General features: G+C 45.4%; 1 protein-coding gene and 1 long non-coding RNA gene across 2 annotated transcripts in view; one reads left to right on the top strand and one right to left on the bottom strand.

Annotated features, from left to right (window-relative positions):
* LOC119031367 overlaps positions 1 to 24,418 on the top strand; it is a 41,896-nt gene that overhangs the window by 805 nt on the left and 16,673 nt on the right. The window contains exon 2 of the long non-coding RNA XR_005078580.1: positions 23,078 to 23,251. This is a non-coding gene — a long non-coding RNA (uncharacterized LOC119031367). The remainder of the gene's footprint in view (positions 1 to 23,077; positions 23,252 to 24,418) is intronic.
* Positions 1,154 to 14,256, bottom strand: castor2 (cytosolic arginine sensor for mTORC1 subunit 2). The gene is made up of 10 exons (XM_037119790.1): positions 14,041 to 14,256; positions 13,051 to 13,364; positions 9,682 to 9,752; positions 8,572 to 8,765; positions 6,706 to 6,838; positions 6,354 to 6,477; positions 4,688 to 4,798; positions 4,007 to 4,089; positions 3,396 to 3,490; positions 1,154 to 3,207 (listed from the first exon to the last, which is right to left on the bottom strand). The coding sequence occupies exons 2-10, from the start codon at positions 13,161 to 13,163 to the stop codon at positions 3,142 to 3,144; spliced, it is 990 nt and encodes a 329-aa protein (XP_036975685.1). The 5' UTR covers positions 13,164 to 13,364; positions 14,041 to 14,256; the 3' UTR covers positions 1,154 to 3,141.

Raw genomic sequence — 24,418 nt, 5'->3', positions numbered from 1 at the left:
GCTGACCAATCACAGGCTGGGCCGTCAGGGACGCGGGCCTTAAAGAGACAGGTGCTTACACAGACAAATGGTGAAGCTCAGTGTACATGAAGATGTGTGTGTGACTCAGCTGACCATAAATCAATCAATCAGTCAATCACGAAATATGAAGTGCTCTTCCTCCTCCTTCCTGCTGGTCTGATGTACAAACAGGAAGTGGGTGCTGCAGTCTGCAGGTGACTTTGATACCTGAACCACTGAATCTGTTGATTGATAAAATAATTGAGAAGTAAAAAGTTCAATACTTGTATTGATCTGCAGTGAAGTAGACGGTGTATATATGTTAGTCGTGAGCACCGATTCAGTCACAATGTTTGAGTCTTCTGATACAAACACTGATCCCAGATCAGACACATTGGACTGATTGATCCCAGATCAGACACATTGGACTGATTGATCACAGTTGGGACTCATTTTACCAAAATACCTGAAGACTCTTTCTGTGTGTTTGATGTTATTAATGTTAATATTAGAACACAATATGGTTTAATGTTGGTGCTGTGACATCCCAGCCACCATACAAACTACAGTTTAAAGGGATATTCTGGTGTAAGTTTAATCCATGCTCCAACACAACTTGACACTGAGTACGACCCCCCCTCGAGAGATGAAGTTTGCGGACTGCTAGCTTACGTAGTTTTAGCATCCTAAGAATCAACCGCACAACAACAATACACTGCAGTAAATGGATCCAAGTATAAATCGCCAAATTTTCCGACAAAGCCGGCAACAATATCAAATGTTTGATGCCTTGAAATATGTGCTTGGACCCTGTTTCTAATGGCGATTTATATGCTAAAACTATGTAAGCTCGCAGTGGGGGGGGGGGGGGGGTCGTACTCGGTGTCAAGGTGTGTTAGACTATGGATTGAACTTACACCGGAATATCCCTTTAACTTGATTTTTATCACAGTTGTTTTTTATTCATCAACATTTACTGTTTTTTTGTTTTCTCAGATCTTTTTCTGAATTCTGACTTGAATCTCAAGATTCAGAGAAAATGAAAACTCTGATAGATAAATGACTGATCTACTGTTGAGGAGTGATGACAGAGATGTGACCACCTCATTGATCACAGATGACAGAGATACAGTAAAAATGACACAAAACAAGCTCCAAAAACAAGCCTTTTTATTTTCTCCACACAAGAAGCTTCAAATGACAAAAGCTTTCACTGTTTTCTGTGAATCAGAAGAAACGTCACCGTCCTCGTGTTTAACACTGATAAAACCAGTCGCAGCTGATCAGAAACCAATCACAGCTGATCCGGAGGAAATGAAGAAAGAAAAACATGGTTAAGACCAACAGAATCGTCCTCGTGTGGACAGGATGTAAAGTAAAAGCCCTCCTGTATATTCACATCAGTACAGCGGGTCTGTGGGGCGACCTGCATTAAAGTGCACACTGGGACAGGAGGGGGGGGGGGCATTAGCTTATGTTAGCATTTGTCATTATTCTAGCACATTGTCAAAGTGGCTCAGTCATTTATTACTAGTGTTGATGCAAACATCATCATCATCATCATCATCAGGTCTGACAGCAGCTTCACACTGTGAGCAACAGGATCAGTAAGTCATCGGAGTGTGTTTCAGATTACAATAAATAATATTTCTTAAGTTCCGAGTTGTTGTTTTAAACCAGTGGCGTCAAACTGATCCAGTAAAGGGCCATGTTGCCTTTACTGGATCACTTTGACACCACTGGTTTAAACTGTGGACAGAGCACGCTAACTGTTTCCCTCTGCTTCCAGTTAAGTTAAGCTAATAACCTCCAGGCTTCAGCTCCATGTGTATCAATGAAAGTGAAATCAGAAATGGATCTATACGTTTGATTAAACTAATGATGACTTTAATCACTTTCATAATTTATTTGTTTATTCGCTCCACTACTTTTAAGTAAAAAAATGTGTTACTAGTTACTTTGCAGCTTCACAGTGTTTAGTGTTGATCGGCTGTTATTGATGACCAGGTGTAATCAATCAGACAGTTTAGGGAGGATCCTGCCCGAGAGCCCAAGTAGTTAAAAAAGTTCTGATGGAAAATAAAGTCTGATTATTTAAAAATCTATTGGATAATCTGATAATCTGATCATCTAAACCTATGTCATCATTACTTTAGGCATGAACATATGAATATTGTGATGGTTGTTTTCTTTGTATTTTCTCAGTTAGTTCTAGTGATGGAACCTTTCCTCACTTATTGATCTTTTAGATGAATCGGTTCACTAAAGGAGACTGACTGCTGTGAGGCCTCAGTTCTCATTTAAAGAATAACAAAACCCAAAGATTGTGTCTGATCCTCAGCTGTTGTTATTAATTTAAAACTGTCCGGCATCACAGCAGCAATGCTAACATGCTAATATGTAGCAAGTTGTAGTCATCCTGTTTAACATCCTAGCGTTAGCATGCTAACATGCTGAGAGCTTGAGGACTTCAGTCTGACAAGTGAAAAACCTAAAATAATCTCTTTAAAGACAACTTGGTGTGAAACTGTCTCTGGATCAATAACCTGATCCCACTCTGAGCAATTTAAAACATCAGACTTTAGATCGTTAACACGCTCACAGTGTGAAGACTGAATGAAATGCTAAAACCTGGTGAACAGCCACAAAAACCATAAAACACATGATGATACTGAAGCTCAGGCTCAGCTGGCCGTCTCTATAATTGTCTCCTTCGATTGCACACGTGACCAGGTTCAGGCAAAGGCATCAGTTAATCATTCAGACATGTTGGCACTGAGAGAGGAGCTGTGGAACAAAGTAAAGATGGAGAGCTGATACATAGATATTTAGATATACAGATATAATATTACATTCGTCGTCCTCATCAGATGGAACTAATACAGTATGGTGCTCTCAGCGTCGGGAGGAAACAAACTAAACAAGTAAAGATGACCAGAGCGTCAGAGCTCAGGAGGATGGAGGGCCGACGGGGGGAAATGACCCGGTAACAAAGGCATCCATAACACACCGTCACTCCCCCGACACCTCCCTCCTCTCCCTCCTCTGAGCCGTCACAGGAGTCCACCAATCAACTCTTGGCACTTTTTGGACATGATAATGCTTAAGCGAATGAAAACGGCTATTTTCCTCCAGATTCCTTCACTGTGTCGTCGTGCTCTTCGTCCGCAGAGCTCCGATCACACTCTGGATGTTTTCTTCAGGAACCTGCAGAACACACAATGGTTCAGTACCCAGCTGGCCCGGAAATAAATCTCACTGTCATCATGCATCAGTCGCTGGGTCTAAAACATCGCTAAGCATCTAAATTTAATGTCCTACAGCACAAAGTGACGTCGTCAAAAGTCAGAAACTGGATTATAATGTCAGACTCGCGGTGAGTCGACAGGTCTTACCAGCGCGTGGTCAAACTTGAAGGTACTAATGTAATAAGCTGGAATGTCAGCAGTTGCCAGAGGTTCTGATATCTGGGCCACGATGCCGCACTCGTCTGCAGACAGAAAACACATCATGAGCTGCTTCATCTCAGACTGTCACATTCAAGCCTCCATCACACAGCCTGCTGTCAGCTTCACACTGTGCTGTGACATATGCACAGTCTACCTGGTGGAGCTGTATGTGTGGACACAACCACGGTGTTGTTTGACCCACACTTTACCCACCAGCTCCCGGTCCTGAGTCCAGGTGAGCTCGTGGGAACAGAACACACGATCCTGGAGTGAATTCAGAACTAGCGAGTGGGAGCACCGGAAAGATTCAAATGTCCCAGGATAAGGAAGAGTTTTTGATGAAGATGTGGATGAAGTGGAGGGATGAAGACCTCTGATGTCATATCCTGCCTCGTGCAGGCCCCGCCCCTCGCCCAAACACACAAGGCATCTCCGACATGTTTGAACACATCTGACACGGAAAGTCTCAATCATGAACATCTGATCTGATTCTCTGGATTCTGTCCAGACTTCATGTCAAAGAGGCTCAAATGAGCTTTACGACAAATCAAACTCACCAAATCCTAAAGGTTGTCCTCCGATACGAACCATTTTCCAAAGTTCACCTGAAGCGCTGGTGAAAAGGACGTTGTTTGGAAACCTGGAAGAGAACAAAGTTAAGAAACCTCATGCTAACAGTAGCGTAGAGGCTAACACCTGTTATCTGTAGTCTCAAAGACAAATGGCTGGTTAGTGGATGAGCAGCGTACAGGTGGGCGGTGCCACCCTGCCATCCACAAACATACGTTTGTTTGTTCTGGTTAAATGTAATTAACACGGCAGATTCAATTAAATGTAACAAATTACATTACAGTTGGAGTGTTTCAATGATAAATGATACATTTTTTGTTTTTTCAGACCTTTAATTGTTTCACCTGTCAGTCTGTCTCTGGACTCTAAAGCTCTGGTTGGTTTTGCTGGTTTTGCTCCGGCACACCTGTCACAGGTAACAGACTAACTGTTAACCAGTGAGAAGAGGAGGAGCAGAGAGAAATGGTGACCTGTTCCTTTAAAGCAGCAGCTCCTCAGGTGCTGACCTACCAGCTGCTGCTAACAAACACCTTTAGAACCAGTTATTATATTCGACCTGATGAGACGCGTCACTGATGATGAATTGATGAGCTGCAGCTACAGAGTGAGACGTTAACACCTGGTACAGATCAGACAACACGAGCAGAGCACAGCTCCTCCTGCTTCACCTCTGAGTGGTCTGCTCGTCCATCACCAGAGAGATGTAGCCTTCGATCAGGGAGAAGGAGAAGAAGCGGATGTGAGTCGAGTCGTCGCTGGACGCTGCAGAATCCTTGGACCTGAAACAAACCGCAGTCAGAGTCATGCTGCTGCTCTCAGTCATGTGGAGCTGCCACCGTCAGTCACATCAGTCCAAAGAAAAGTCATTCACAGTATTTTATCTCTGATCAGCTGATCCAGTGATCTGAAGGGAAACATCACTGACTGTCTGGGACCATTGCACCGCTGCTCTGTGGTTCTGGACCGTTGGTTGGACAGAAGACATTCTGAAGACATTAGTTTGTTTGTCCACTTGACTATGATAAAGCACTGAGAGTTAACACATGACTTGACCTTTGACCTTTGAACGCCAACTTTTAGTCAGTTCATCCTTCAGCCCAAAAGAACATAATTTGAATTTTTATATCACGTTCACAAGAATGTGACGGACTGATGGACAACGTGATGCCACAGGTCACGACTGTCATAGGTGCATAAAACTGTCAGCAGAGAGTCCAACGTGTCCAACAGAACTGACTCATCCTCAGCTCTGCTACAGAGGAGAGCGTCTGCCAGCTAACGGCTAACGCAGAGATTCCACCTGGTATGTGTTCGCTGCGTTACGTCTCCGCCACGCCAGTGGAGCTGATGGTTTAACTCTAGTCCCTGTTGACTTCCAGCAGGACCGCTGCACTGCATATCTCCAGCAGTCCGGACCCCTCTGGAACAGATGCAGAACTTCTATTTCTGGCGGATGAATTTCGCACCAAGCAGACAGGAAGTCTGCTGCCTGAGCAGGGACACCCAGACTTCCCTCTCCCCGGACACTTCCTCCAGGAGGATCCCAAGGCGCTCCCAGGCCAGCTGGGTGACATAGTCACTCCAGCGTGTCCTGGGTCTTCCTCGGGGTCTCCTCCCGGCGGGACATGCCAGGAACACCTCCTGAGGAAGGCGTCCAGGGGGCATCCAATATAGATGCCCGAGCCACCTCAGCTGGCTGGGTACGAACGTAGATTGACCAGTAAATCGAGAGCTTCGCCTTTCGACTCAGCTCTCTCTTCACCATGACAGACCGATACAACGACCGCATTACTGCCACCGCCGCACCGATCCGCCTGTCATATGACATCCGGTCACTTTTCAAAATAAAACACTCTATGTTGATACCAGCACACAAATCTCAAAGAAGAAACCAACACAAGCTCTTCTGCTGATCCTCCAGTCGGGAACACTTCCTGTTGTTGTTTGAATGACACAGACCTAGAACTGCGGCCGCCAGCGATTATGTGATTATCATGGGAACTCCTCGGTCTCATGATGCCAGCTGTCGACTGTACTGCGGCGTGATGGACTCAAAATGCAACCGGTGGGGGCTGGACAGTGGAGCAAAACCAGATCTGAGCCGAATCGCAGCGGACACGTACCTGGTGGAACCTCGGCTAACAGTTGCTGACTGGAGCGTACCGTACATAAAGGAGCAGTCTGTAGACTGCAGAGATGCTCTGTGTGGACTACAGAGTAGAAGTGTGTGAGGCTGGATTTACTGTTTACTGTGGGTTCAATCCTTCTATTGATCACCATGTGTCACCATGTGACGTGTCACCACGTGGTGACACTCCAGACCCCCGTCCTCACCCTCCAGAGTAGAACATGACGTCCATGAGCAACGTGGCCACAGAGGGCAGCGTGTCCGGGTCCAGGCTGGTCACACAGAACATGTTACTGGGGCTGGACAGCGGGTGGATGATGGGCCGGGGCACTGCAACACAGACAACACACAGACACACGTCTGAATTAAAGAAGCATTCAGTCTCTTCATGTTTTATTAAATCTGCTGTCGACAGTTGAGCGAAGCTAAAAGCTCTTCATAGATAATTAATGTTATTAATGTAAAACATGGAGGTTGATCCTGAGTGGTGAGTTTATCTGAGTGAAGCACAGGATGATTTAATCTTCTTTAATCTGTGTCACACACATATTAGTTTACCCAGTTTTGGCTTAACGAATCCATTGCTGACGCCCAGATCGTGAGCAGCGACAGTCTCTCCGTTGACGACCCGAAGCAACGTGAACTCAGAAGACAGCGTGTGCATGACCATCGGCAGGTCGCGCTCTCGGACCTGAACACAGATCAGACACATGTTCAGAGTGAAACATGACGAAGGGAGGAAAACTGTCTCACTCGTCATCTACAGTCACTTCTGTTGATGTGTGAGGAAATGAGCTGGACCGAGTGTGGAGGAGGAGGAGGAGGAGTATAATATAAGGAGTTGAATCTAAGTGGAGAAACAGTTGGTGTGTCCGGTGGGAGCACGAGAACGGACAGACTCACTGAGGTCCGTTTTGAGCTGATCCTGAGTGGAGGAGTTCTGAGCTCCAGACGTCTGCTGGTTAATCTGTGACAGGAAGCTGAAGATGTTTGAGACGCGTGAGGACGAAACACTGATCGACTGTCTCAACATTCAGAGACCAGAGACTGATTGTGCTGCTGAGGCACCGAGGTACAACCAGCATGTTGTTATCAGAAGGTCGCTGGTTTGATTCCCCTGTTCTGTATGTCAAAGTGTCCTTGAACAAGATACTGAACCCCAAACTGGTCCTGATGTGAATGTATGAATCACTGTAAGTCTGATCAATGTAAATGATTGATTCACACAAAGCAGTTCAATGATTTAAAGTGTTTCCTTTTCTGTGTGTGTGTGTGTATGTGTGTGTAGCAGCTTGACTCAGTCAGGATAAACTTATGTCTCAATCGGTTTGTGTTCAACATGTGGATCAGACTTTGTTACACACAGATCCAAACCCTGAGCGCACACACATTTGGGTGTGTGTCAGACAGCAAATAGCTGATGATACCTGGATTCCAGCGGGCTGAGCTGCTGCTGATCCTCTTTATGTAACAGATTACCAACATGGACACACACACGCACACACACACAGTTTCAAAAACATGTCAGCGCTGCAGAGCAATAAAAACCTCCCTGTGGCCACAGAGACAGGATTTACATCAGTCTGAGGTACAACAGAGCCCGAAGTACTGCTGTGTGTGTGTGTGTGTGTGTGTGTGTGACAGACACTGTGAACCTGATCAGTGATCAGTTTTCTGACTGCATCCAACATAAGTGATCAATGACACAAAAGCAGAGGCCTTTTAGTTTTGATGGAGTTGAGCAGGAGACAGCAGAACAGATCCTCTCGGCTCAGAGACGTTAGTGAAACCAGACGGATTCATCAGTTACGAGTTTGCTCTCTGAAAGGTCGATCAGTGTTTCATATGTCTTGTTTCATCCACAAAGATCTTCAGTTGACTGTCAGCAGGACTCAGAGAGAGAGCGACCATCAGAGCAACATGGTGACCTCACAGAGCGTAGAGAACACCAACATCATGTCTCCACGTCCTGTTCATTATGTTCTTATTAAACCGGCTCAGCTGGGAGAACCAGGACACACCTGGCTGCAGTGTTTCTGCTGCTGCTCTCAGTCTTTACACAGCTCAGTGTTCTCAGCCAGTCGACCAGCATGTTTTAAACACACAAGGCTGAAACCAGCTCAGTAACGTGATGCTTTTAAAGTGGGCACAGAGATTTGTTGGTGGTAACAGACCTACACACAGCTGCTGCCTCACTCATCGTTCATCTCCATGTTTCTCTGTGGCAGCGTTATGTGCTGGTTCAGCAGACGGCGCCCGGCCCGGGTGTCTTTCTTTAATATGTACAATGAGTTATCCAGCGGTTTAATAATAACTTATAGTTGACAGCTGATGGACGAGTGAGTTGTTGCAGCTCTTGTACTTGGAGTTGTGTTGTGTTGTGTTGAGGAGGATCAGTGTAGTGTAGCTGTGATCCACACTCACCAGGATGAAGTCGGTCTGATACGTGGACAGCATGAATACAGAGATGTTGTGGTCGGCCAGCGGGGCGATGACAGATTTGGCGATCTTGGTGACTCCGATTGGCTGAGAGCTGGAGGCGTTCCCGCCCCCTGACACCACGTTCAGAGCCAACCACGTGGCGTCAGCGACACTGATGTGCTCCGACTGAGGCAGCTCTGAGGACGGACACACACTCAGATGATTGAGGACCAGAACAGTCTGGATACAAGTCAGTGTCTCATGATGTTTGTTACACACTGTCGTATTTATATCATCCAGCAGACGTTTAACTTGTCACACTTCCTGTTCTGACTCGCACCGTGTCTGAGCTCGTCACTGGGACGCTGATGGAAAAGAAGCTGTGACGTTGTGCTGAGCAGCGAGTCATCTTTGTTCCTACGACTTCTGTTCCACTTCCTGTTTGTCATCTTTACACTTGTACAGTAAATATTAAGCAGTATTGTTTTCTCTGAGATGACAGAGTCACAGCATCATTAACAGCCTCGTCCCCTCTGTGTTACAGAGTCAGTGATGGAGCTCACTGTCAGACCACTAAACAGTAAACCCAGTGTGGGTTCTGATTCTGCAGCTTCTCAGCATTTAACAGTCAACTAATTAATAAAGAGTCAAATATCTGAGATGTGAGTTTAATCAGGAGAAACATTTGCATCAGTCCAGTGGTCTAGACTTGGGCTGGAAAAACTGGGGAACTGCTTTTTGTTTACGTTGCAAGCACAGGAGCTTTGGACCGGGTCGGGCCATGCTAGTGGGTCAGCATTAGGGCTCAACAAGCTCCAACACGCAGCAGACTGATCTGAACATTCAGTAGGGCTAACGTGGACCCGTTCTCTGGACCGGGTCAGAACAAACACAGGTGTTGTGTCTCATCGGTCAGGTTCAACATGTTGCTGGAGTCTGACAGGTGAGGAGTGGAGATCACCTCAGAGTCAGTGAGCAGGATTAACACCTGGCCTGTGGTCGTAACGGTAACTGAGAGGTCACCCTGGAACAGGGCGTGTAATGATGACACGGTGTGCTCAAACACTGATCACACGTTACACAATGCGTTACCATGGCGACAGCTCCACAAACCTTTAAAGCCCTCCTCGTCTACGATGATGGTGTAGTCCTCCGGAGTCTCTGTCAGGCTGAAGAACTTACACCTGTAGGGACGGAGACAGAGAGGACAGGAAGTGAAGAGACATCCTGACAAAGAAACTCGTCTGTCTGCTGATTGAGGACACGCTTTCATATGAAGAGACGCATCAGTGAGACGTTCAAAGACCAACAAACATCAACACCTCATATTCAATATGAGGCTCGGAACTGAGTCATTAGCTGCTCTGCTGCCAGGATCAACAGCAGGGTCGTAGTCAAGACCAGCGAAACCAAGACAACAGAAACCAAGACCACAGCATCATCATCATCATCATCCTAAGCATCAACATCAGCATCAGCATCCTAATCATCAGCATCATCATCCTCATCATCATCATCAGCATCCTAATCATCATCATCATCAGCATCATCATCCTCATCAGCATCAGCACCATCATCCTCATCATCAGCATCAGACTCATCCTCATCATCAGCATCATCCTCATCAGCATTAGCATCATCCTCATCAGCAACCTCATCATCATCATCCTCATCATCAGCATCCTCATCATCATCAGCATCATCATCCTCATCAGCATCATCATCAGCATCATCCTCATCATCAGCATCATCCACATCATCATCCTCATCATCATCCTCATCCTCATCATCATCCTCATCAGCATCATCATCTGAACAGCATCAACCAATGACAGTGATATCCCTGCAGTCCTGAGACTGAGACGACACCGAGTCTCACAAAGTCCAGGACTGAAACTACAACAGAACCAAACAGAACTAACCTCAACACAGGCTGTGAACAGATGTCCAGATTGTTGAATGTGATGATTTACAGTGCAGTGCTCCAACAGTCTTTGGGTTTTGGACTGTTGTTGGACTAAAGGAGACATTTGAAGACGTCACTTTGGACTCGGAGGACATTTTTTGACATTTTATAGACTTTCATAGACAGTCAACAGCCAGTCAACAGCCAGTAAGCAGCCAGTCAACAGCCAGTAAGCAGCCAGTCAACAGCCAGTAAGCAGCCAGGAAACAGTCGTCACTCACATTCTGTGTGTCTGCAGGAAACTTGTCAGGGAGACTCTAATGAGACTCTAATGAGGCTGCAGTTGAGATCACTTTAAACTGTGAACCATCACACACACATGCGCGCGCGCACACACACACACACACACACACACACACACACACACACACTGAGTTGTGACTGAACTGTTCTCCTTTTTGGTTCTAATCGGGGTCCACATGTTGTAAGAGTCTCATCAGAGGACAGTTCTGTCTCCACTGTTCATGTTCAGGCTGTGTTCAGCTCACATCATCGTCACTGTACATCAATCTGTTCTTCATTTCCTCGACTGATTGTGAAGTTGTTTGTTTTATAAACTGTCGTAAGCCACAAAGACGGGCTATGGACAGAACTGGACATTTGAGGATGTCATCCCGAGACAAATGTAATGAGTCAAATGAACAAGTGTGTGGAGCAAAGAGGACAGACAGTACTGATGAGGACAGAGGTGGGCTGATCCAGGAGTCATCAAAGGAAGGAGGCAGTGAGGTCAGCTGAGGAGGGAAGTGTGGACAGAACCAGTGTCATCCGAAGGACTCGGATCAGAACTGCTCCCACATTAATGATTAGACTCCCTGAAACAAGCCTGACCCTCAACAACTGGACCTAAATCTGTCCTCTATGACAGAATCTGTCACAGATCAGGAGATTTTCAGCTGTCTGACGTCTGTCCTCCTTCAAACATCACACTGATCCTCATCTTCATATTAAATATGTCAGAACTGTAGATGAAAACAAAGTGTTGTGGCTACACAGTATAAATGAACCGTAGTTAGCATGCTAACCAGCTAGCCATGACCCATCCTGGTCCAGTGCTCCCATGATGGCAGTGTACACACCAACACTCTCCTGGTCCTCAGCTCTCAGGATCAACCACTAGCTAGGGCTAACTGAGCTAACTAGCTAAGGGCAGCTACAGTTAGCAGCAGTTAGTGGTTACTGGTGATGCTGCCTGTTTATTCTAAGTGTGAATCATCACCACAGTGATCAGAAACGACAGCAGAGATCAAGTCTGACACACACACACAGTAGACAGGGAGCATTCACCAAAGTCTCTCTCATTACTTTGTGTTGATGTTTCCATGAGTGATATCTGAGTTGTGATAACGAGCCTGTAAGAACTCAACATGCAGACAAACATCAGCTGAGTTTACTTCACTGACATCCAACTTCTCTTTGTTTCAGACACAATGTGTGAAAATACTACAAATGAATATCAAATCTCTTAAAACAGATTAGAGAGACCAAACAACTGATCAGATAATCCAGAGAATAATAAACAGACTGATTGACTGACATTTGCTAGCTGATGCCTTATTAAGCACAGAGTAGAATATATTTTAAGTCTTAGTGATGAATTATGAGGAGGCACCAACACTGTTTACAAGCCTGAGGCTATTAATTACCACCTCCCAGATGTCACCTGAACACACGTGTGAAGGTGGTGTTGGAGTTCAGATCAGATGGTGAGCTCGATGTTCACCTGACGTCAGGACTGATGTGACCACATGCAGCTGACCTGAGTCACACCTGGAGCAGCTGTGAGGATGCAGTATTACTACAGTATTACTACAGTATTAACATACTACAGTATTACTACAGTATTAATATACTACAGTATTAGTACAATACTACTACAGTATTACTACAATACTACCACAGTATTACTACAATACTACTACAGTATTACTACAATACTACCACAGTATTACTACAATACTACTACAGTATTACTACAGTATTAATATACTACAGTATTACTACAGTACTTGTCATACTGAGATATTGGCAGCCTGAGTTAACATTTAGAGGGTAATCTATAATACATAATGTAATCAGTTACTTCTACAGAGTTTAAGTAAGCACACACACACACACACGCACGCAGTGAACTAATGAACTCAGCCCAACATTAATATACAGTGGTGGTTGTAACGTCATCATGATGACAGTGTACAGGCCTGTAGTGACGTCACTGTCAGGCAGTTTGATTAAAGTTTTCTCAGATTTAATATCCTCTTCACAGGACACACACACACACACACACACACACACACACTGCACTCGGCCCAGCTACAGATGGCACAGCGCTCCAAACTGACACCAGAGAAGGACAGGCCTGAACACACACACACACCACACGCACGCACGCACACACAGTAATGTTACATGCAGCCTCCAGCGTTATTTGCTGTAACGTCCCCCCGCAGTAAACACGTGTGTGTGTGTGTGTGTGTGTGTGTGTGTGTGTGTGTGTGTGTGTGTGAAGTTCGTACCGGGTCTTGGAGGCCAGGAAAGCGAGTTTGATTAATCCGTGCGTGCAGATCTGGATCCCGTCCTTCTCTATACTCGCCACTTTCAGGCTGTGCTCTAAAATATGAAGCTCCATCGTTTACGTCTTCTCATCTGAAGCGACGACCGAACCGTCCCAAGCCCGAACCCCGTCACAGAACATGCATGGATGAATACAGGGACGGTCCGGGCGGCTGCAGGCGGTCCACAGAGAGAGACGGCGCGAGACAGGCTGGAATAAAGAGCCAGAGAGCCTAACACCGAGCTGCTGCTGCCGAACACCGAGCTGCTGTCAGAACTGCAACGGAACCGAGCACACTTCTGTCAGGCTTTTCAAAATAAAACGCTCCGCCACGGAGCTAGCTAGCAGAGTGGAACGTTAGCATCGTGAGCCGCTCCTGTTACACGATGAGGTCAGAGAAATTAAAACACAAGCTAGCTAGCGTTAGCTGAGCTGTCCCGGCTGTGACCTGAGCCACTTTGTTTTAAATTAATATTATTTCAATCACTAACTATCATCTTCAGTCATCAACAAATATCTTGATAATCAGCAAACTCTGAGCACTCAGGCCTGTCTGCTCTCAGGCGTTTAAAGATGATAATAAAGATTTAAAGCTAATGCTAAATACAAATCTATGCTAGCAGCTGTTCCAGCAGCTATACATGAAATCTGCTGTTAACTGGTGGTAATGGAATTTATAAGTAGTCTAGATGTACTCATGTAGGTTACTTTACTTTAATACACTTTTGAGGTACTTCTACTTTACTAGATTATTTACTTCACTACTTTTAATTGTGAACTTGTTACTAGTAGATTACATGCTGCATTAGAGCCAATTAAAGCAGCAAAATTATAAATGTATCAGAGCATGTGAGCGGAGCTGAGCGGTGAGAATTTCCGCTCCCCGCTTATGTGGGCTCCATCGCTCAAAGTTATACCAGACAGCTCCGCTCAAAGACCGCTCTCCGCTCACCTACAATTTCATTCAGCTCCAGTGAAATCGCTCCACGCTCGCTCAAATTTAAAAGAGGGAGCAATTCCTGATGTTTTCCACCAAATTAGCCTAGCACCTCGTCCTCTTTCTGTCTGTTTGAGCCAGTGGATGGCCTTGTACTGCCAGAGATATCGGAACGGAACTGGACCGAAATGGAACCATCGCTCTGGCCTTTGGATTAAAACCCGCTCTGAGCTCCGACTATATTTCGCTTGCTCCACGCTCCGCTCCGCTCACATGCCCTGAAATGTATGCACAAAAACCCTGAATATTAATCAGATAATCAGCGAGGGAAATGTAGGCATACACATATGTTAATATATGTGTAGTGTACTTTTACCAGTACTTTTGATAATTCAGTATCTTTAATTTATTGCCAGACAGTTATTTGTATTTTATTGTGATGAAAAAAAAAATCAATTGTTAAATGTCATCCTAAGCTGTAGAAAATTGATATTTGATATTTTTTAAACGTTAAATACAAAAGTAATGAACAGTTTTATTAACAATAAGATATGAATTAGTTGATGATTTCCAGGGGAATTTAATAACCTAATTTAATTTAAACTTGCATAAACATCTTCCCTAACTAACCAGTAAGTAATAAATAGAGTGGTAGGGCTGGATGAGGACTGCAGCATTTATAAAATCCTTCGTGAAGTCAGATTAAATTAATGTGAATGTGCTCAATGACTTTTTTTTTTCTACTGTGCTTTTACTGTGAAGGGTGAGCGGAAGTGGTTGTCCCTCCAGCTTGCCGTAACTTGTCGGAGTGTTCGCTGGAGCGCAGAGGAGCGCTGCACCCCATGTTTGCTCTTAGACTGGAATAGTTAGCAGCTGGTCGCCCTCAAACAAACAACCTGCCATTCAAACGGAGGGGGCGGGTCTGCGGCGGCGCGGGGCATCATGGGACATAGTGTTCTCTGGTGTTTGTGCCGTACAAGCAGAGCAGCAGTGACTCCTTTAAGGGTGTTTACATCCGAGTGGAGGCAGACGACATGTTTCAACGCTCACACTTAAAGTTTTCTAAAGTCATGCCTTCATTTCAGATCAGGTTACATTACATCAGATAATATAATGTGTATGTTTACAGGCACATGTTTAGTAGGACAAGACTGTAGAGAAATAAATAATAAAAAATAGAAACATACAAACACATCGAAGACAGTTTATATATTTTCAGGTGGTCATTGTGAGACTGATGTAAAAATACAGATAGTCACTCATACTGCACAGCATGAAGACATAAAACACATGTGTATCCAGATTAGATTAGATTAGATTAGATTATCATACAGCAGACATACACATATAGTAAGAGTAGGAAGTACATGTTGGTCTGTTAATATATGTAATACACACACAGGGATAATAATAAAATGCTGTCAAGTACAGGAAGTGACAGAGTTTATACTGTAGAATATCATAAAATACATTAGTCATTTAACATGATAAAGTGATACATATGTCTGAGTTATTTACTGATTGTGTTACTCTGAATAAAGATAATAAGATGTAATCATAAATGAACATGTGGCTGTGATGATGTCAGCATGTATCAGCAGCTGCTGTCACGCTGAAGTTAATCTACACAAACATCATCATCGCCACATTACGACTGTCAGGTGTGTTTACACTGAACACATCACTGACATACAGTTGCCTCCTCCTGTTACCATGGTAACTGTGGCATAGAGACAGCCATCTTGTCATTGTTGTGTTCAGCAGGCGGTGTGTCAGGTGTGTCAGGTGTGTCGGAGGACTGAGCTGAACCTTTACCTCTGTCAGACCTCGCTGAGTGTATTTAAAATGGTGGTGAGGTCAGAGTGTGTTTTATAGATTAAACTCACTGTGATTGACTTCCTGTAGTGTTGAGTGTGTTTGTGTGAGATTATAACAAACACACACACTCAGGTTCCAGCAGCACGGTGAGATTGAAGTGGACCGACACGTTTTCCAACAGAACAGGACGTTAGAATGGATTGATGATGATGATCAATAACTGCTCCGCTGGTTGTTTCCCGTCCACCGGGTCGTACACATTGTGTTTCTGTTGGTTACAAAAAACCTGAAGCACAGGTGAGCTGGACCCTGTCGTCCTCTGTTCTCAGACCACACGTGATGTAAACGTGGAGGTGGTGTTGAGGCTGAACGACACCACCAGTTTTCTGTCAGCTGCTCTCAGGCTCACAGATTTCACTTCAACTTTAGACTTTTATATTGTGTGTAGGGAAGAAGCTGGTCCATCATGTTCAAAAACCACATCAAAATGTCAGGTGACGTAGTATAAAGAGTGGGTGGAGCTCCCAACAGGCTGAGTTACATCCAGCATTGAGTGTGGTGATGCTGTGGTCAGTCGTTTCCTGACGTCAGATCAGCTGAGGCACTGAAACAAACTTTACCCAGAAAGCCTTTCTCTGACTTTACTTTTAGCGTTTGTAGTTTTGTTTCATGTCTTCTGTTTAAACCTGATGATTGTAAGACTCATATTTATTGTGCTGCTGTGTAAAGTGCTTTTTCTAACTTGGATTTTTTGAAAGTTCGTAAGTGAGCAGATGTAATTTATTTAACTAAAACGTGACGTGATGTAACTCAGTGTAATGTAAACCAACCCTAATATACTTTGTTCCTGAACCCAACCCAACTACAGTGTTAACCACCTGTATATTTGTGTTTCCATGACAACACAGCTGATCCAGGTGCTCTGAGCTCACAGAGTGAAACTAGACAAACATCATGTGACTACATGTGGATCTGCTCGGCACAGCTCCTGCAGAGGATTCAGTGTTTCTCCTTCAAACAGTTTGAACGTGTAGAGATTATTGTGATTATTAATATTCTTTGTGAAAGTTCAGGGTTTAAACTGCTCCCGTGCTGAAGAGAACGATGCTGTGGACAAAGTTAAATCCCCTGAAGCCTCCGAGTGAACAGACTCAGAGTGCTTTTTAATCCTGATTTGATTTTTGACTGCAGCATCACAGATATGAGCAGAACTCCGTCTCTTCTGTTTCTGTCAGACACCAAACCTCTGACTTCACCTCTGTGCCTGAACCACGTCCCTGACGAGTGTCCTGTGTAATGGATCACAGCAGCGTGGTGTTAATTGTGTCTCGCTGAGGGCCTCCGTCACTGCAGTATTTCCACCAAACACTCTAATTGCAAAAACAATTAGTTATAAGAGCGACAACAGGGTATTAATGAAGTCAACACAGACGGGAGCTGTGCTAACAGCAGAGTGAAAGTGTTTCCCCTGTGACCAGACTGTTGTTCTGCTCTCTACAGGTGAGATTATCAGACAACAGGTGTGTGACATGAGCACTGAGCCAGTAAACGTCCTGAAGGAAGGAAGCTCTCATTCCTTAATATTCCCTGTTGGATCATAATGAACAACGACAGTCTAATCATCGTCTGGTTCAGTTTAAATCAGAAAGTATATAGAGAGCAGCAGGCAGAAACTTCACTTCACTGTATTTGTTTTGTCCAACAGGAATCCAACAGAACTCAGCAGATCATTAAAATCCAACATGACAAAAACATGAGCCTGGTTCTGTCCAGGTGACATCATTCATTCCTCAAACTGTGACGCCACGGCTGACGTCTGTTCATGTCTGTTATGGTCCAGTGAAGGTTCTGTGATGGTTCTGTGATGGTCCAGTGAAGGTTCTGTGATGGTTCTGTTATGGTCCAGTGAAGGTTCTGTGATGGTTCTGTGATGGTCCAGTGAAGGTTCTGTGTTGGTTCTGTCATGGTTCTGTGATGGTTCTGTTATGGTCCAGTGAAGGTTCTGTGATGGTCCAGTGATAGTTCTGTGATGCTTCTGTGATGGTCCAGTGACGGTGCTGTGTTGGTTCTGTCATGGTTCTGTGATGGTCCAGTGTTGGTTCAGTGTTGGTTCAGATCTTCAGAGAAACAAGTCCAGTTTAAGTTGCATCAGACGAGACACCTGTCCACCTGAACACCTGCAGTGATCAGCTGTGAGCAGCTCTGTGGAGGACAGGATGTCCGAGATGTCCCACAAAGTGAAGCACATTGAATCAGTGGAAGGTCAACGTGTCAATCATCTGTTTATGTGTCACGGAGAGAGAAGAGGTTCATGTTGAAGCTGTGTGGTGGTGACGGGATGTGAACCTCCCTCCTTCACATCTGCACATCCTCTCAGGATGCTGTGGGCTGTACGTGGATCCAAACTGTTCAGGGATCAGTTTTTTTTGGTCGAATTTGACGTCTGACGTCAGCGTGGACACAAACAGGATGAGTGACAGAAATAGATCATGAGATGAGAGGACGTTGGTTCAGCGTCACAGATGCATCGTTTCATAAAAAGATGCATTTCTGTTGTTCTCAGGTTGTTTTCATGTTGCAGCAGCACTTCCTGTCTGAGCTCATTATGAGGCCGAGCTCAGAGCCTCAGGCCGGATCAGAGTGTGTGTGAGCAGCACAGAACCGGACGGATGGTTGTTACCGACTGCTGCTAGGTTGATCTGTGGATCCACTGGAGGTGACTTTCATTACAGAAGAGCTTTAAATGCTGCAACTGATTAACATGAGAGCAGAAAGAGTCCTCAGATGCTGTCAGGAGTCTTTCTGCCTGGATTACAGACACGCTGGACGTCCGTGTCAAGTTTCTGACTCCAACATGTTGACACCTCGCGTGACGTCACATGACTCGCAGCTGGGCAGGCCTCAGTTTGAATATGGAATGTACTGAATCATCCACAAACAGGTGATCAGCTGCTGAGATCACACTTTACCTGTAAGAGCCACGTGTTCAGCCTGAGAGTCAATGAGATGAGTTTGATACACATGAGCAGGTTTCATTGGTGAAGTCCTGATGTCTGTGCTGCTGCTCGGCCTCAGACCGAGGCTGATGTAAGATGGAGGACGGTATGAGCTCTAATCTCTTCCCCGTGACCCAGACTAAATCCTGAGAACAAGCAGGGTGTTGGCAGGCCTCAGCCCCGTCTTAAAGTACCTCCCTCCACCAGTCCACACTGCTGAGATCTGAGCAAACACCATTCTCCATGGATGAGTGGACTCTGGACTCCCTCAACAACACAACATACCAGACCCTGTTAAACCTGCAGCTTATACAACAGTCCAGTCAGCTGTTCATCAACCGGCTGGAGACTGCTGTAGTCCCTTTTCATCAAGTCAACAAACTAAAAACCAGTTTTAGATTCTCTGTGTAGTCGAGACAACACTGGTTCACTGTAACAAGTGAAGTTACTCTTTAACACATGATCTGTCAGAAATCTGCATTCAGACGTCTTCAAACAATCAAGTCTTTGTTCTGTGTGTGGTTGAGCTGTGTTCTCACATTCACCCAAAATGTTACCAACAAAGTCCAAACCAGAGAGACTCACCAGTTTCCTCAAGGTAACGTTTCATTGGGTCGCCTGTGGAGAGAGTCCGAGAGGGTCCGACAGAGTCAGAGAGGGTCCGAGAGAGTCAGAGAGGGTCAGAGAGAGTCAGAGAGGGTCCGAGAGAGTCCGAGAGGGTCCGAGAGAGTCAGAGAGGGTCCGAGAGAGTCCGAGAGGGTCAGAGAGGGTCCGAGAGAGTCCGAGAGGGTCCGAGAGAGTCAGAGAGGGTCTGAGAGAGTCAGAGAGGGTCAGAGAGGGTCAGAGAGAGTCCGAGAGAGTCCGAGAGGGTCCGAGAGGGTCCGAGAGGGTCAGAGAGAGTCCGAGAGGGTCCAAGAGGGTCAGAGAGAGTCCGAGAGGGTCAGAGAGAGTCCGAGAGGGTCCGAGAGAGTCCGAGAGAGTCCGAGAGGGTCAGAGAGGGTCCGAGAGGGTCAGAGAGAGTCCGAGAGAGTCCGAGAGGGTCAGAGAGGGTCCGAGAGGATCCGAGAGGGTCAGAGAGGGTCAGAGAGAGTCAGAGAGGGTCCGAGAGGGTCCGAGAGGGTCAGAGAGAGTCCGAGAGAGTCCGAGAGGGTCAGAGAGGGTCCGAGAGGGTCAGAGAGAGTCCGAGAGAGTCCGAGAGGGTCAGAGAGAGTCCGAGAGGGTCAGAGAGGGTCCGAGAGGGTCAGAGAGAGTCCGAGAGAGTCCGAGAGGATCCGAGAGGATCCGAGAGAGTCAGAGAGAGTCCGAGAGAGTCAGAGAGGGTCAGAGAGGGTCAGAGAGGGTCCGAGAGGGTCCGAGAGAGTCCGAGAGAGTCCGAGAGGGTCAGAGAGGGTCCGAGGGGGTCAGAGAGAGTCCGAGAGAGTCCGAGAGGGTCAGAGAGGGTCCGAGAGGATCCGAGAGGGTCAGAGAGGGTCCGAGAGGATCCGAGAGGATCCGAGAGGGTCAGAGAGAGTCCGAGAGAGTCCGAGAGGGTCAGAGAGGGTCCGAGAGGATCCGAGAGGGTCCGAGAGGGTCCGAGAGGATCCGAGAGGGTCAGAGAGAGTCCGAGAGAGTCAGAGAGGGTCCGAGAGGGTCAGAGAGGGTCTGAGAGGGTCCGAGAGAGTCTATCGAGACCAAACATAAAGAGAGGAATTTGTAATGTAAAGTCCATTTCTAGCTACGGGCAGCAGTCAACATTACAGAACAGAAAGACCCAACAGAGGAGGTCAGCTCCGGATCACTGCCGCAGTCAGGCCGATCAACAGGAGTGGATCTCTGAGCTCGGTTCTGGATCGGAGCAGAATCTGATGAGGCTCCTGGTGTTTAGTCCTCCAGAAGTTCTGGATCTGCACCCACTTCCTCTGAGCAGCTCAGCAAAGTGTTCTGTTCCTACAGAGAGCCCTCTAGTGGCAGCACTGACATACTGTGAAGGACGAACTCTCAGTCAGAAATATTTCAGCCACAGCCTGTAAGTTGATGTTGTCAGAGAAGTGAACTTATGATCCTCAGCTCCACATTTCATTTCCTGATTTGTGAGGTTGCCTCTGAGGTCTGAGCAGCTGTAATGTTCTCACAGCTCAGTCTCCAGAGCCGCTCGTTCATCAGGACACAAATTTCCATTTCATAGACGGATGGAAAGCTCAAACATTCTCATATCTGCTGTGCTCAGAGACATAAATCACAAGTTCCACACATTCTCTACGTCTGCGTGTTGACAGCAAAGTGAACGAGCTTCCTCCATTCTTTATATATATTCTCCTACTGCGGCTGTCACACAAAACCTGCTGTCACAGGAACAATACAGGATACAAATGAGACTCTTGGTGTGTTTCTGCTCTCGGTTCCACATTATTTACTCCACAGATGTCGTGTAGAGATTAAATCAGAGAAGGATGAAGAGTCGCCTCTCTGAAGAACCACTTTCTGTCCTGACTTCTGGTTCTTTCTAAAGTCTGACTTCACCGACTGAAAGCATTAATGTGATGATCAATGTTTAGTACATTAACTAGTTAATCTTTAAGTGACTTGCTTAGAAGTTGGATTAATGGATTTGTTGGCCACCAGGGGGCAGAAAGTCACACAGCTGACAGCTGAAGTCAGTAGACCGTTTGCTGCCAGTCACAGATCAGATGAGATCAGATGGTTCATGTGTTCATCATGTTTATGTCTCCTGATCAACATGTGTGTGTCCAGCAGCTGCTCTCTGACTGTCACAGTGTTGAAACAGCTCCATCATCACTGTGAAAGTATGATTGTGACTGTTCATCAAACATTAATGGAGCCAAAACAATCAGCTGAAAGATGTTAGAACGAGTTGAATGATGCTTTAGAAGAGCTGTAACACTGAGGGGCAGCTATGTCTGCGTCACCACAATAAAACGTTTCTGCAAACAACACAATGTTCACAGGTATCATATCAACAGTTCAACAGTAAGAATCATCTCGTGTGAGCTGACCTCATGTCAGCAGGAGAGTGAGACGTCAGGACACTGTCCAGCTGTTTGTGGAGACAGAAGCAGATGTTTTAAGACTGGACGTGATGATCTGTGTGTCTGAACCTAACCAGAGCACAAACACACAGCTAACACCACGTAGCACAAACAGGAAGTGACAGCAAGGGCTGTGATGATGTCACAATCTCACAGGATGATTACTGTGGCCAAAAGAATTCACAGAAACAGTGTAATCATGATGTGTACCGAAAACTCCATGTTGTCAGTCAAACTGAGGTGAACGTAGTTTATTGTGTTTTTTGTGAAATGAATCAAAAGTCCTTCATGACAGCAGCCACACCAGCTAACAGCTAACAGCTAACTGTCACTGCAGCTCATTACTGCCACCTACTGTAACAAATAGATGATTTAAGAGGTGCAGATTATTTTCACCATATTATCATACAGTAATGTCAGTGACTTTAATGAGTTATTATTGATACCAGTTAACCTGATATTATTCTGTCAGCCTGTGAACCTGAGCTGCAGCTGTGACACTCCTGTGGAGCTGTGCATTAATGTGTGCACCTGCTCCAGGTACCCTGAAGCTTTGGGTTAGATTATATAGTTTCATACACACCTTCATTAATAATCAATATAACTACACAGACTTGTGTTTTGTGACACACTGAAGTTATTACTGCATTGCAGACGTTTGAGAAGATGGTGAAAATAAGATGTTCAGACCAGAAATCACTCGAGTTTCAACTGGAAATCCATGTTGAAATCCTGGTTTGTGTGTCTGAGGATGAGAATATAACAAACATGGAGGCAGTCTACAAGAAAGGCCTGAGTCGGCTTCACCTCCTGAGGAGGCTCAGGTCCTCTGATGTCTGCAGCCAGATGCTCCAGATGTTCTATCAGCCTGTTGTTGTGAGCACCATCTTCTTCTTCTGTGGTGTCCTGGGGACTGTCTGTTTGTCTAATGCAGCATTAACACATTTGTCTCTTTGTAAGTGCAGCTCATTCGAGTTGACTGTGTTCAGAAATAGAGAATCAACATTTTAATCACTTATTCTAAGTGTTCATAGTGTTTTAAAAGAGAGCTGTTCGCAGAGCAGAACCAGTCTGTGTCATTGTGGTAATAAAGTTAATTTAATTCAAGCAGGTTTGTTGACTGGGAGTTTAACTCTCAACCTTTCTGTTGTGTCTCTGTGAGTTGTTGAATTGCTGTTGACTAGAAATGTGTCTTTCTTTATGTGTTTGCAGATTTTCTGAGGTGAGGTCACATGTTGTCTGATAGGCAGTCTGAGCTCAACGTGGTCGTCAACTCCTGAGACTCCACCACAGAGCTGTTCTTCCTCTGGACCGACACCAGAGGCCTCTGATCACCACGACTGGGACATGATATCGTGGACTTCTCTTCAGGGCCGGGTGCTGAAGGTGAGCTGGTGTCTCTCTCACTGATCGATGTCCTGCAGGTCAGTTTGACACTGCAGGTTTCAGGTGGAGACTGAAACATGGCTGAACTGTTGACAGGCGGGTGGTGAGATTCTGACGGGAACTGACTGCATCAAGACAATTTAGCATCAGAATCCAGTCACTTGCTCTTCAATTAATCTTTGAAACACATGCATAGAAATAAAGAAAACAGAAAGAAGGAAAGGAACCACGAGCTGCCCGTTGGGACTCAAATATCATTTGAGACAATGCATTTATATTCATACTTTCAACAATAATGCAAACAAGTGCCTGAGTGTTAAAAAGGAACCAAAACAACAAAGGAGAGAGTTTAATTCACATCAAGTCACGCTCCAGATAGTCAATACAGCAGCCAAACAGGCGATGCGATAGTGTTCAAAGGTACAAAATGTCGTCCAGAAGAAAGACTGATAGACTCGTAGCATAATCTGAGAGCATCCACAGTCGTCTATTATTCTTATACAGAAAACAGTATCAAACATTAGGCAAAGTCATCTCATGACAAAACCAAGAACAGATGCATGCAGTTTGTTTTTTCTTCATAATATTCAGCTTGCATACAAAGGCAGACAGATTACAAAATCAAAATCACATGTTGGTTGTTTTCATTATTCTTCTGTAGTGTAGAGGAGGTTTCTGAGGTGCCAGCCACGTTTCTGTGCCTCATTAATCAATGTGACGCTCGAATCACTTAAAGAAGACAGAACTGTGACGTCGATGTGATGCATTAAACATTTCACACTCCAGCTCTGAGGCTGTCGAGTCAAAATGAGTGAAGAGTGGCGTGAAAGCTGCGTGATGGTTCTGATAACACAGGTCAACAATAAAACCACGGGTCAACACGGGTCAGTGACATGAGAGGAGACATGAGGAACGTTTGTCAGAGTCCAGCGGCTGATCAGACCTGCACCTGTCCTGAGGGATCTGATCACAGGTGGGCGGCTCATCTGGCTTTAACATGAGTCTCATCAGGACTCTATGAAACAAACCCGTCCATCACTGAGACAAACAGACTCCATGTTTCTACTCAAAGACAGAAAGAAGTTCATGTAGAACATTTGCTGAATGAACAAGAAGGTCCAAATAATGCAGAATGAGTCAGAGACAGAGTTTCACAGAGTTTATAAA

Source organism: Acanthopagrus latus, chromosome 13, assembly GCF_904848185.1.
Source record: "Acanthopagrus latus isolate v.2019 chromosome 13, fAcaLat1.1, whole genome shotgun sequence".
In the NCBI taxonomy this organism is placed as follows: domain Eukaryota; kingdom Metazoa; phylum Chordata; class Actinopteri; order Spariformes; family Sparidae; genus Acanthopagrus; species Acanthopagrus latus.
This window is presented reverse-complemented; position numbering and strand designations above follow the sequence as displayed.

Coding starts and splice junctions, on each gene's coding strand:
- castor2 (XM_037119790.1), bottom strand. CDS start 13,163: ATGGAGCTTCATATTTTAGAGCACAGCCTGAAAGTGGCGAGTATAGAG. Junction 8,766..9,681: donor AGACGAGGAGGGCTTTAAAG/GTTTGTGGAGCT, acceptor GTCCGTCCTCAG/AGCTGCCTCAGTCGGAGCAC. Junction 3,208..3,395: donor TCAAGTTTGACCACGCGCTG/GTAAGACCTGTC, acceptor TGTGTTCTGCAG/GTTCCTGAAGAAAACATCCA.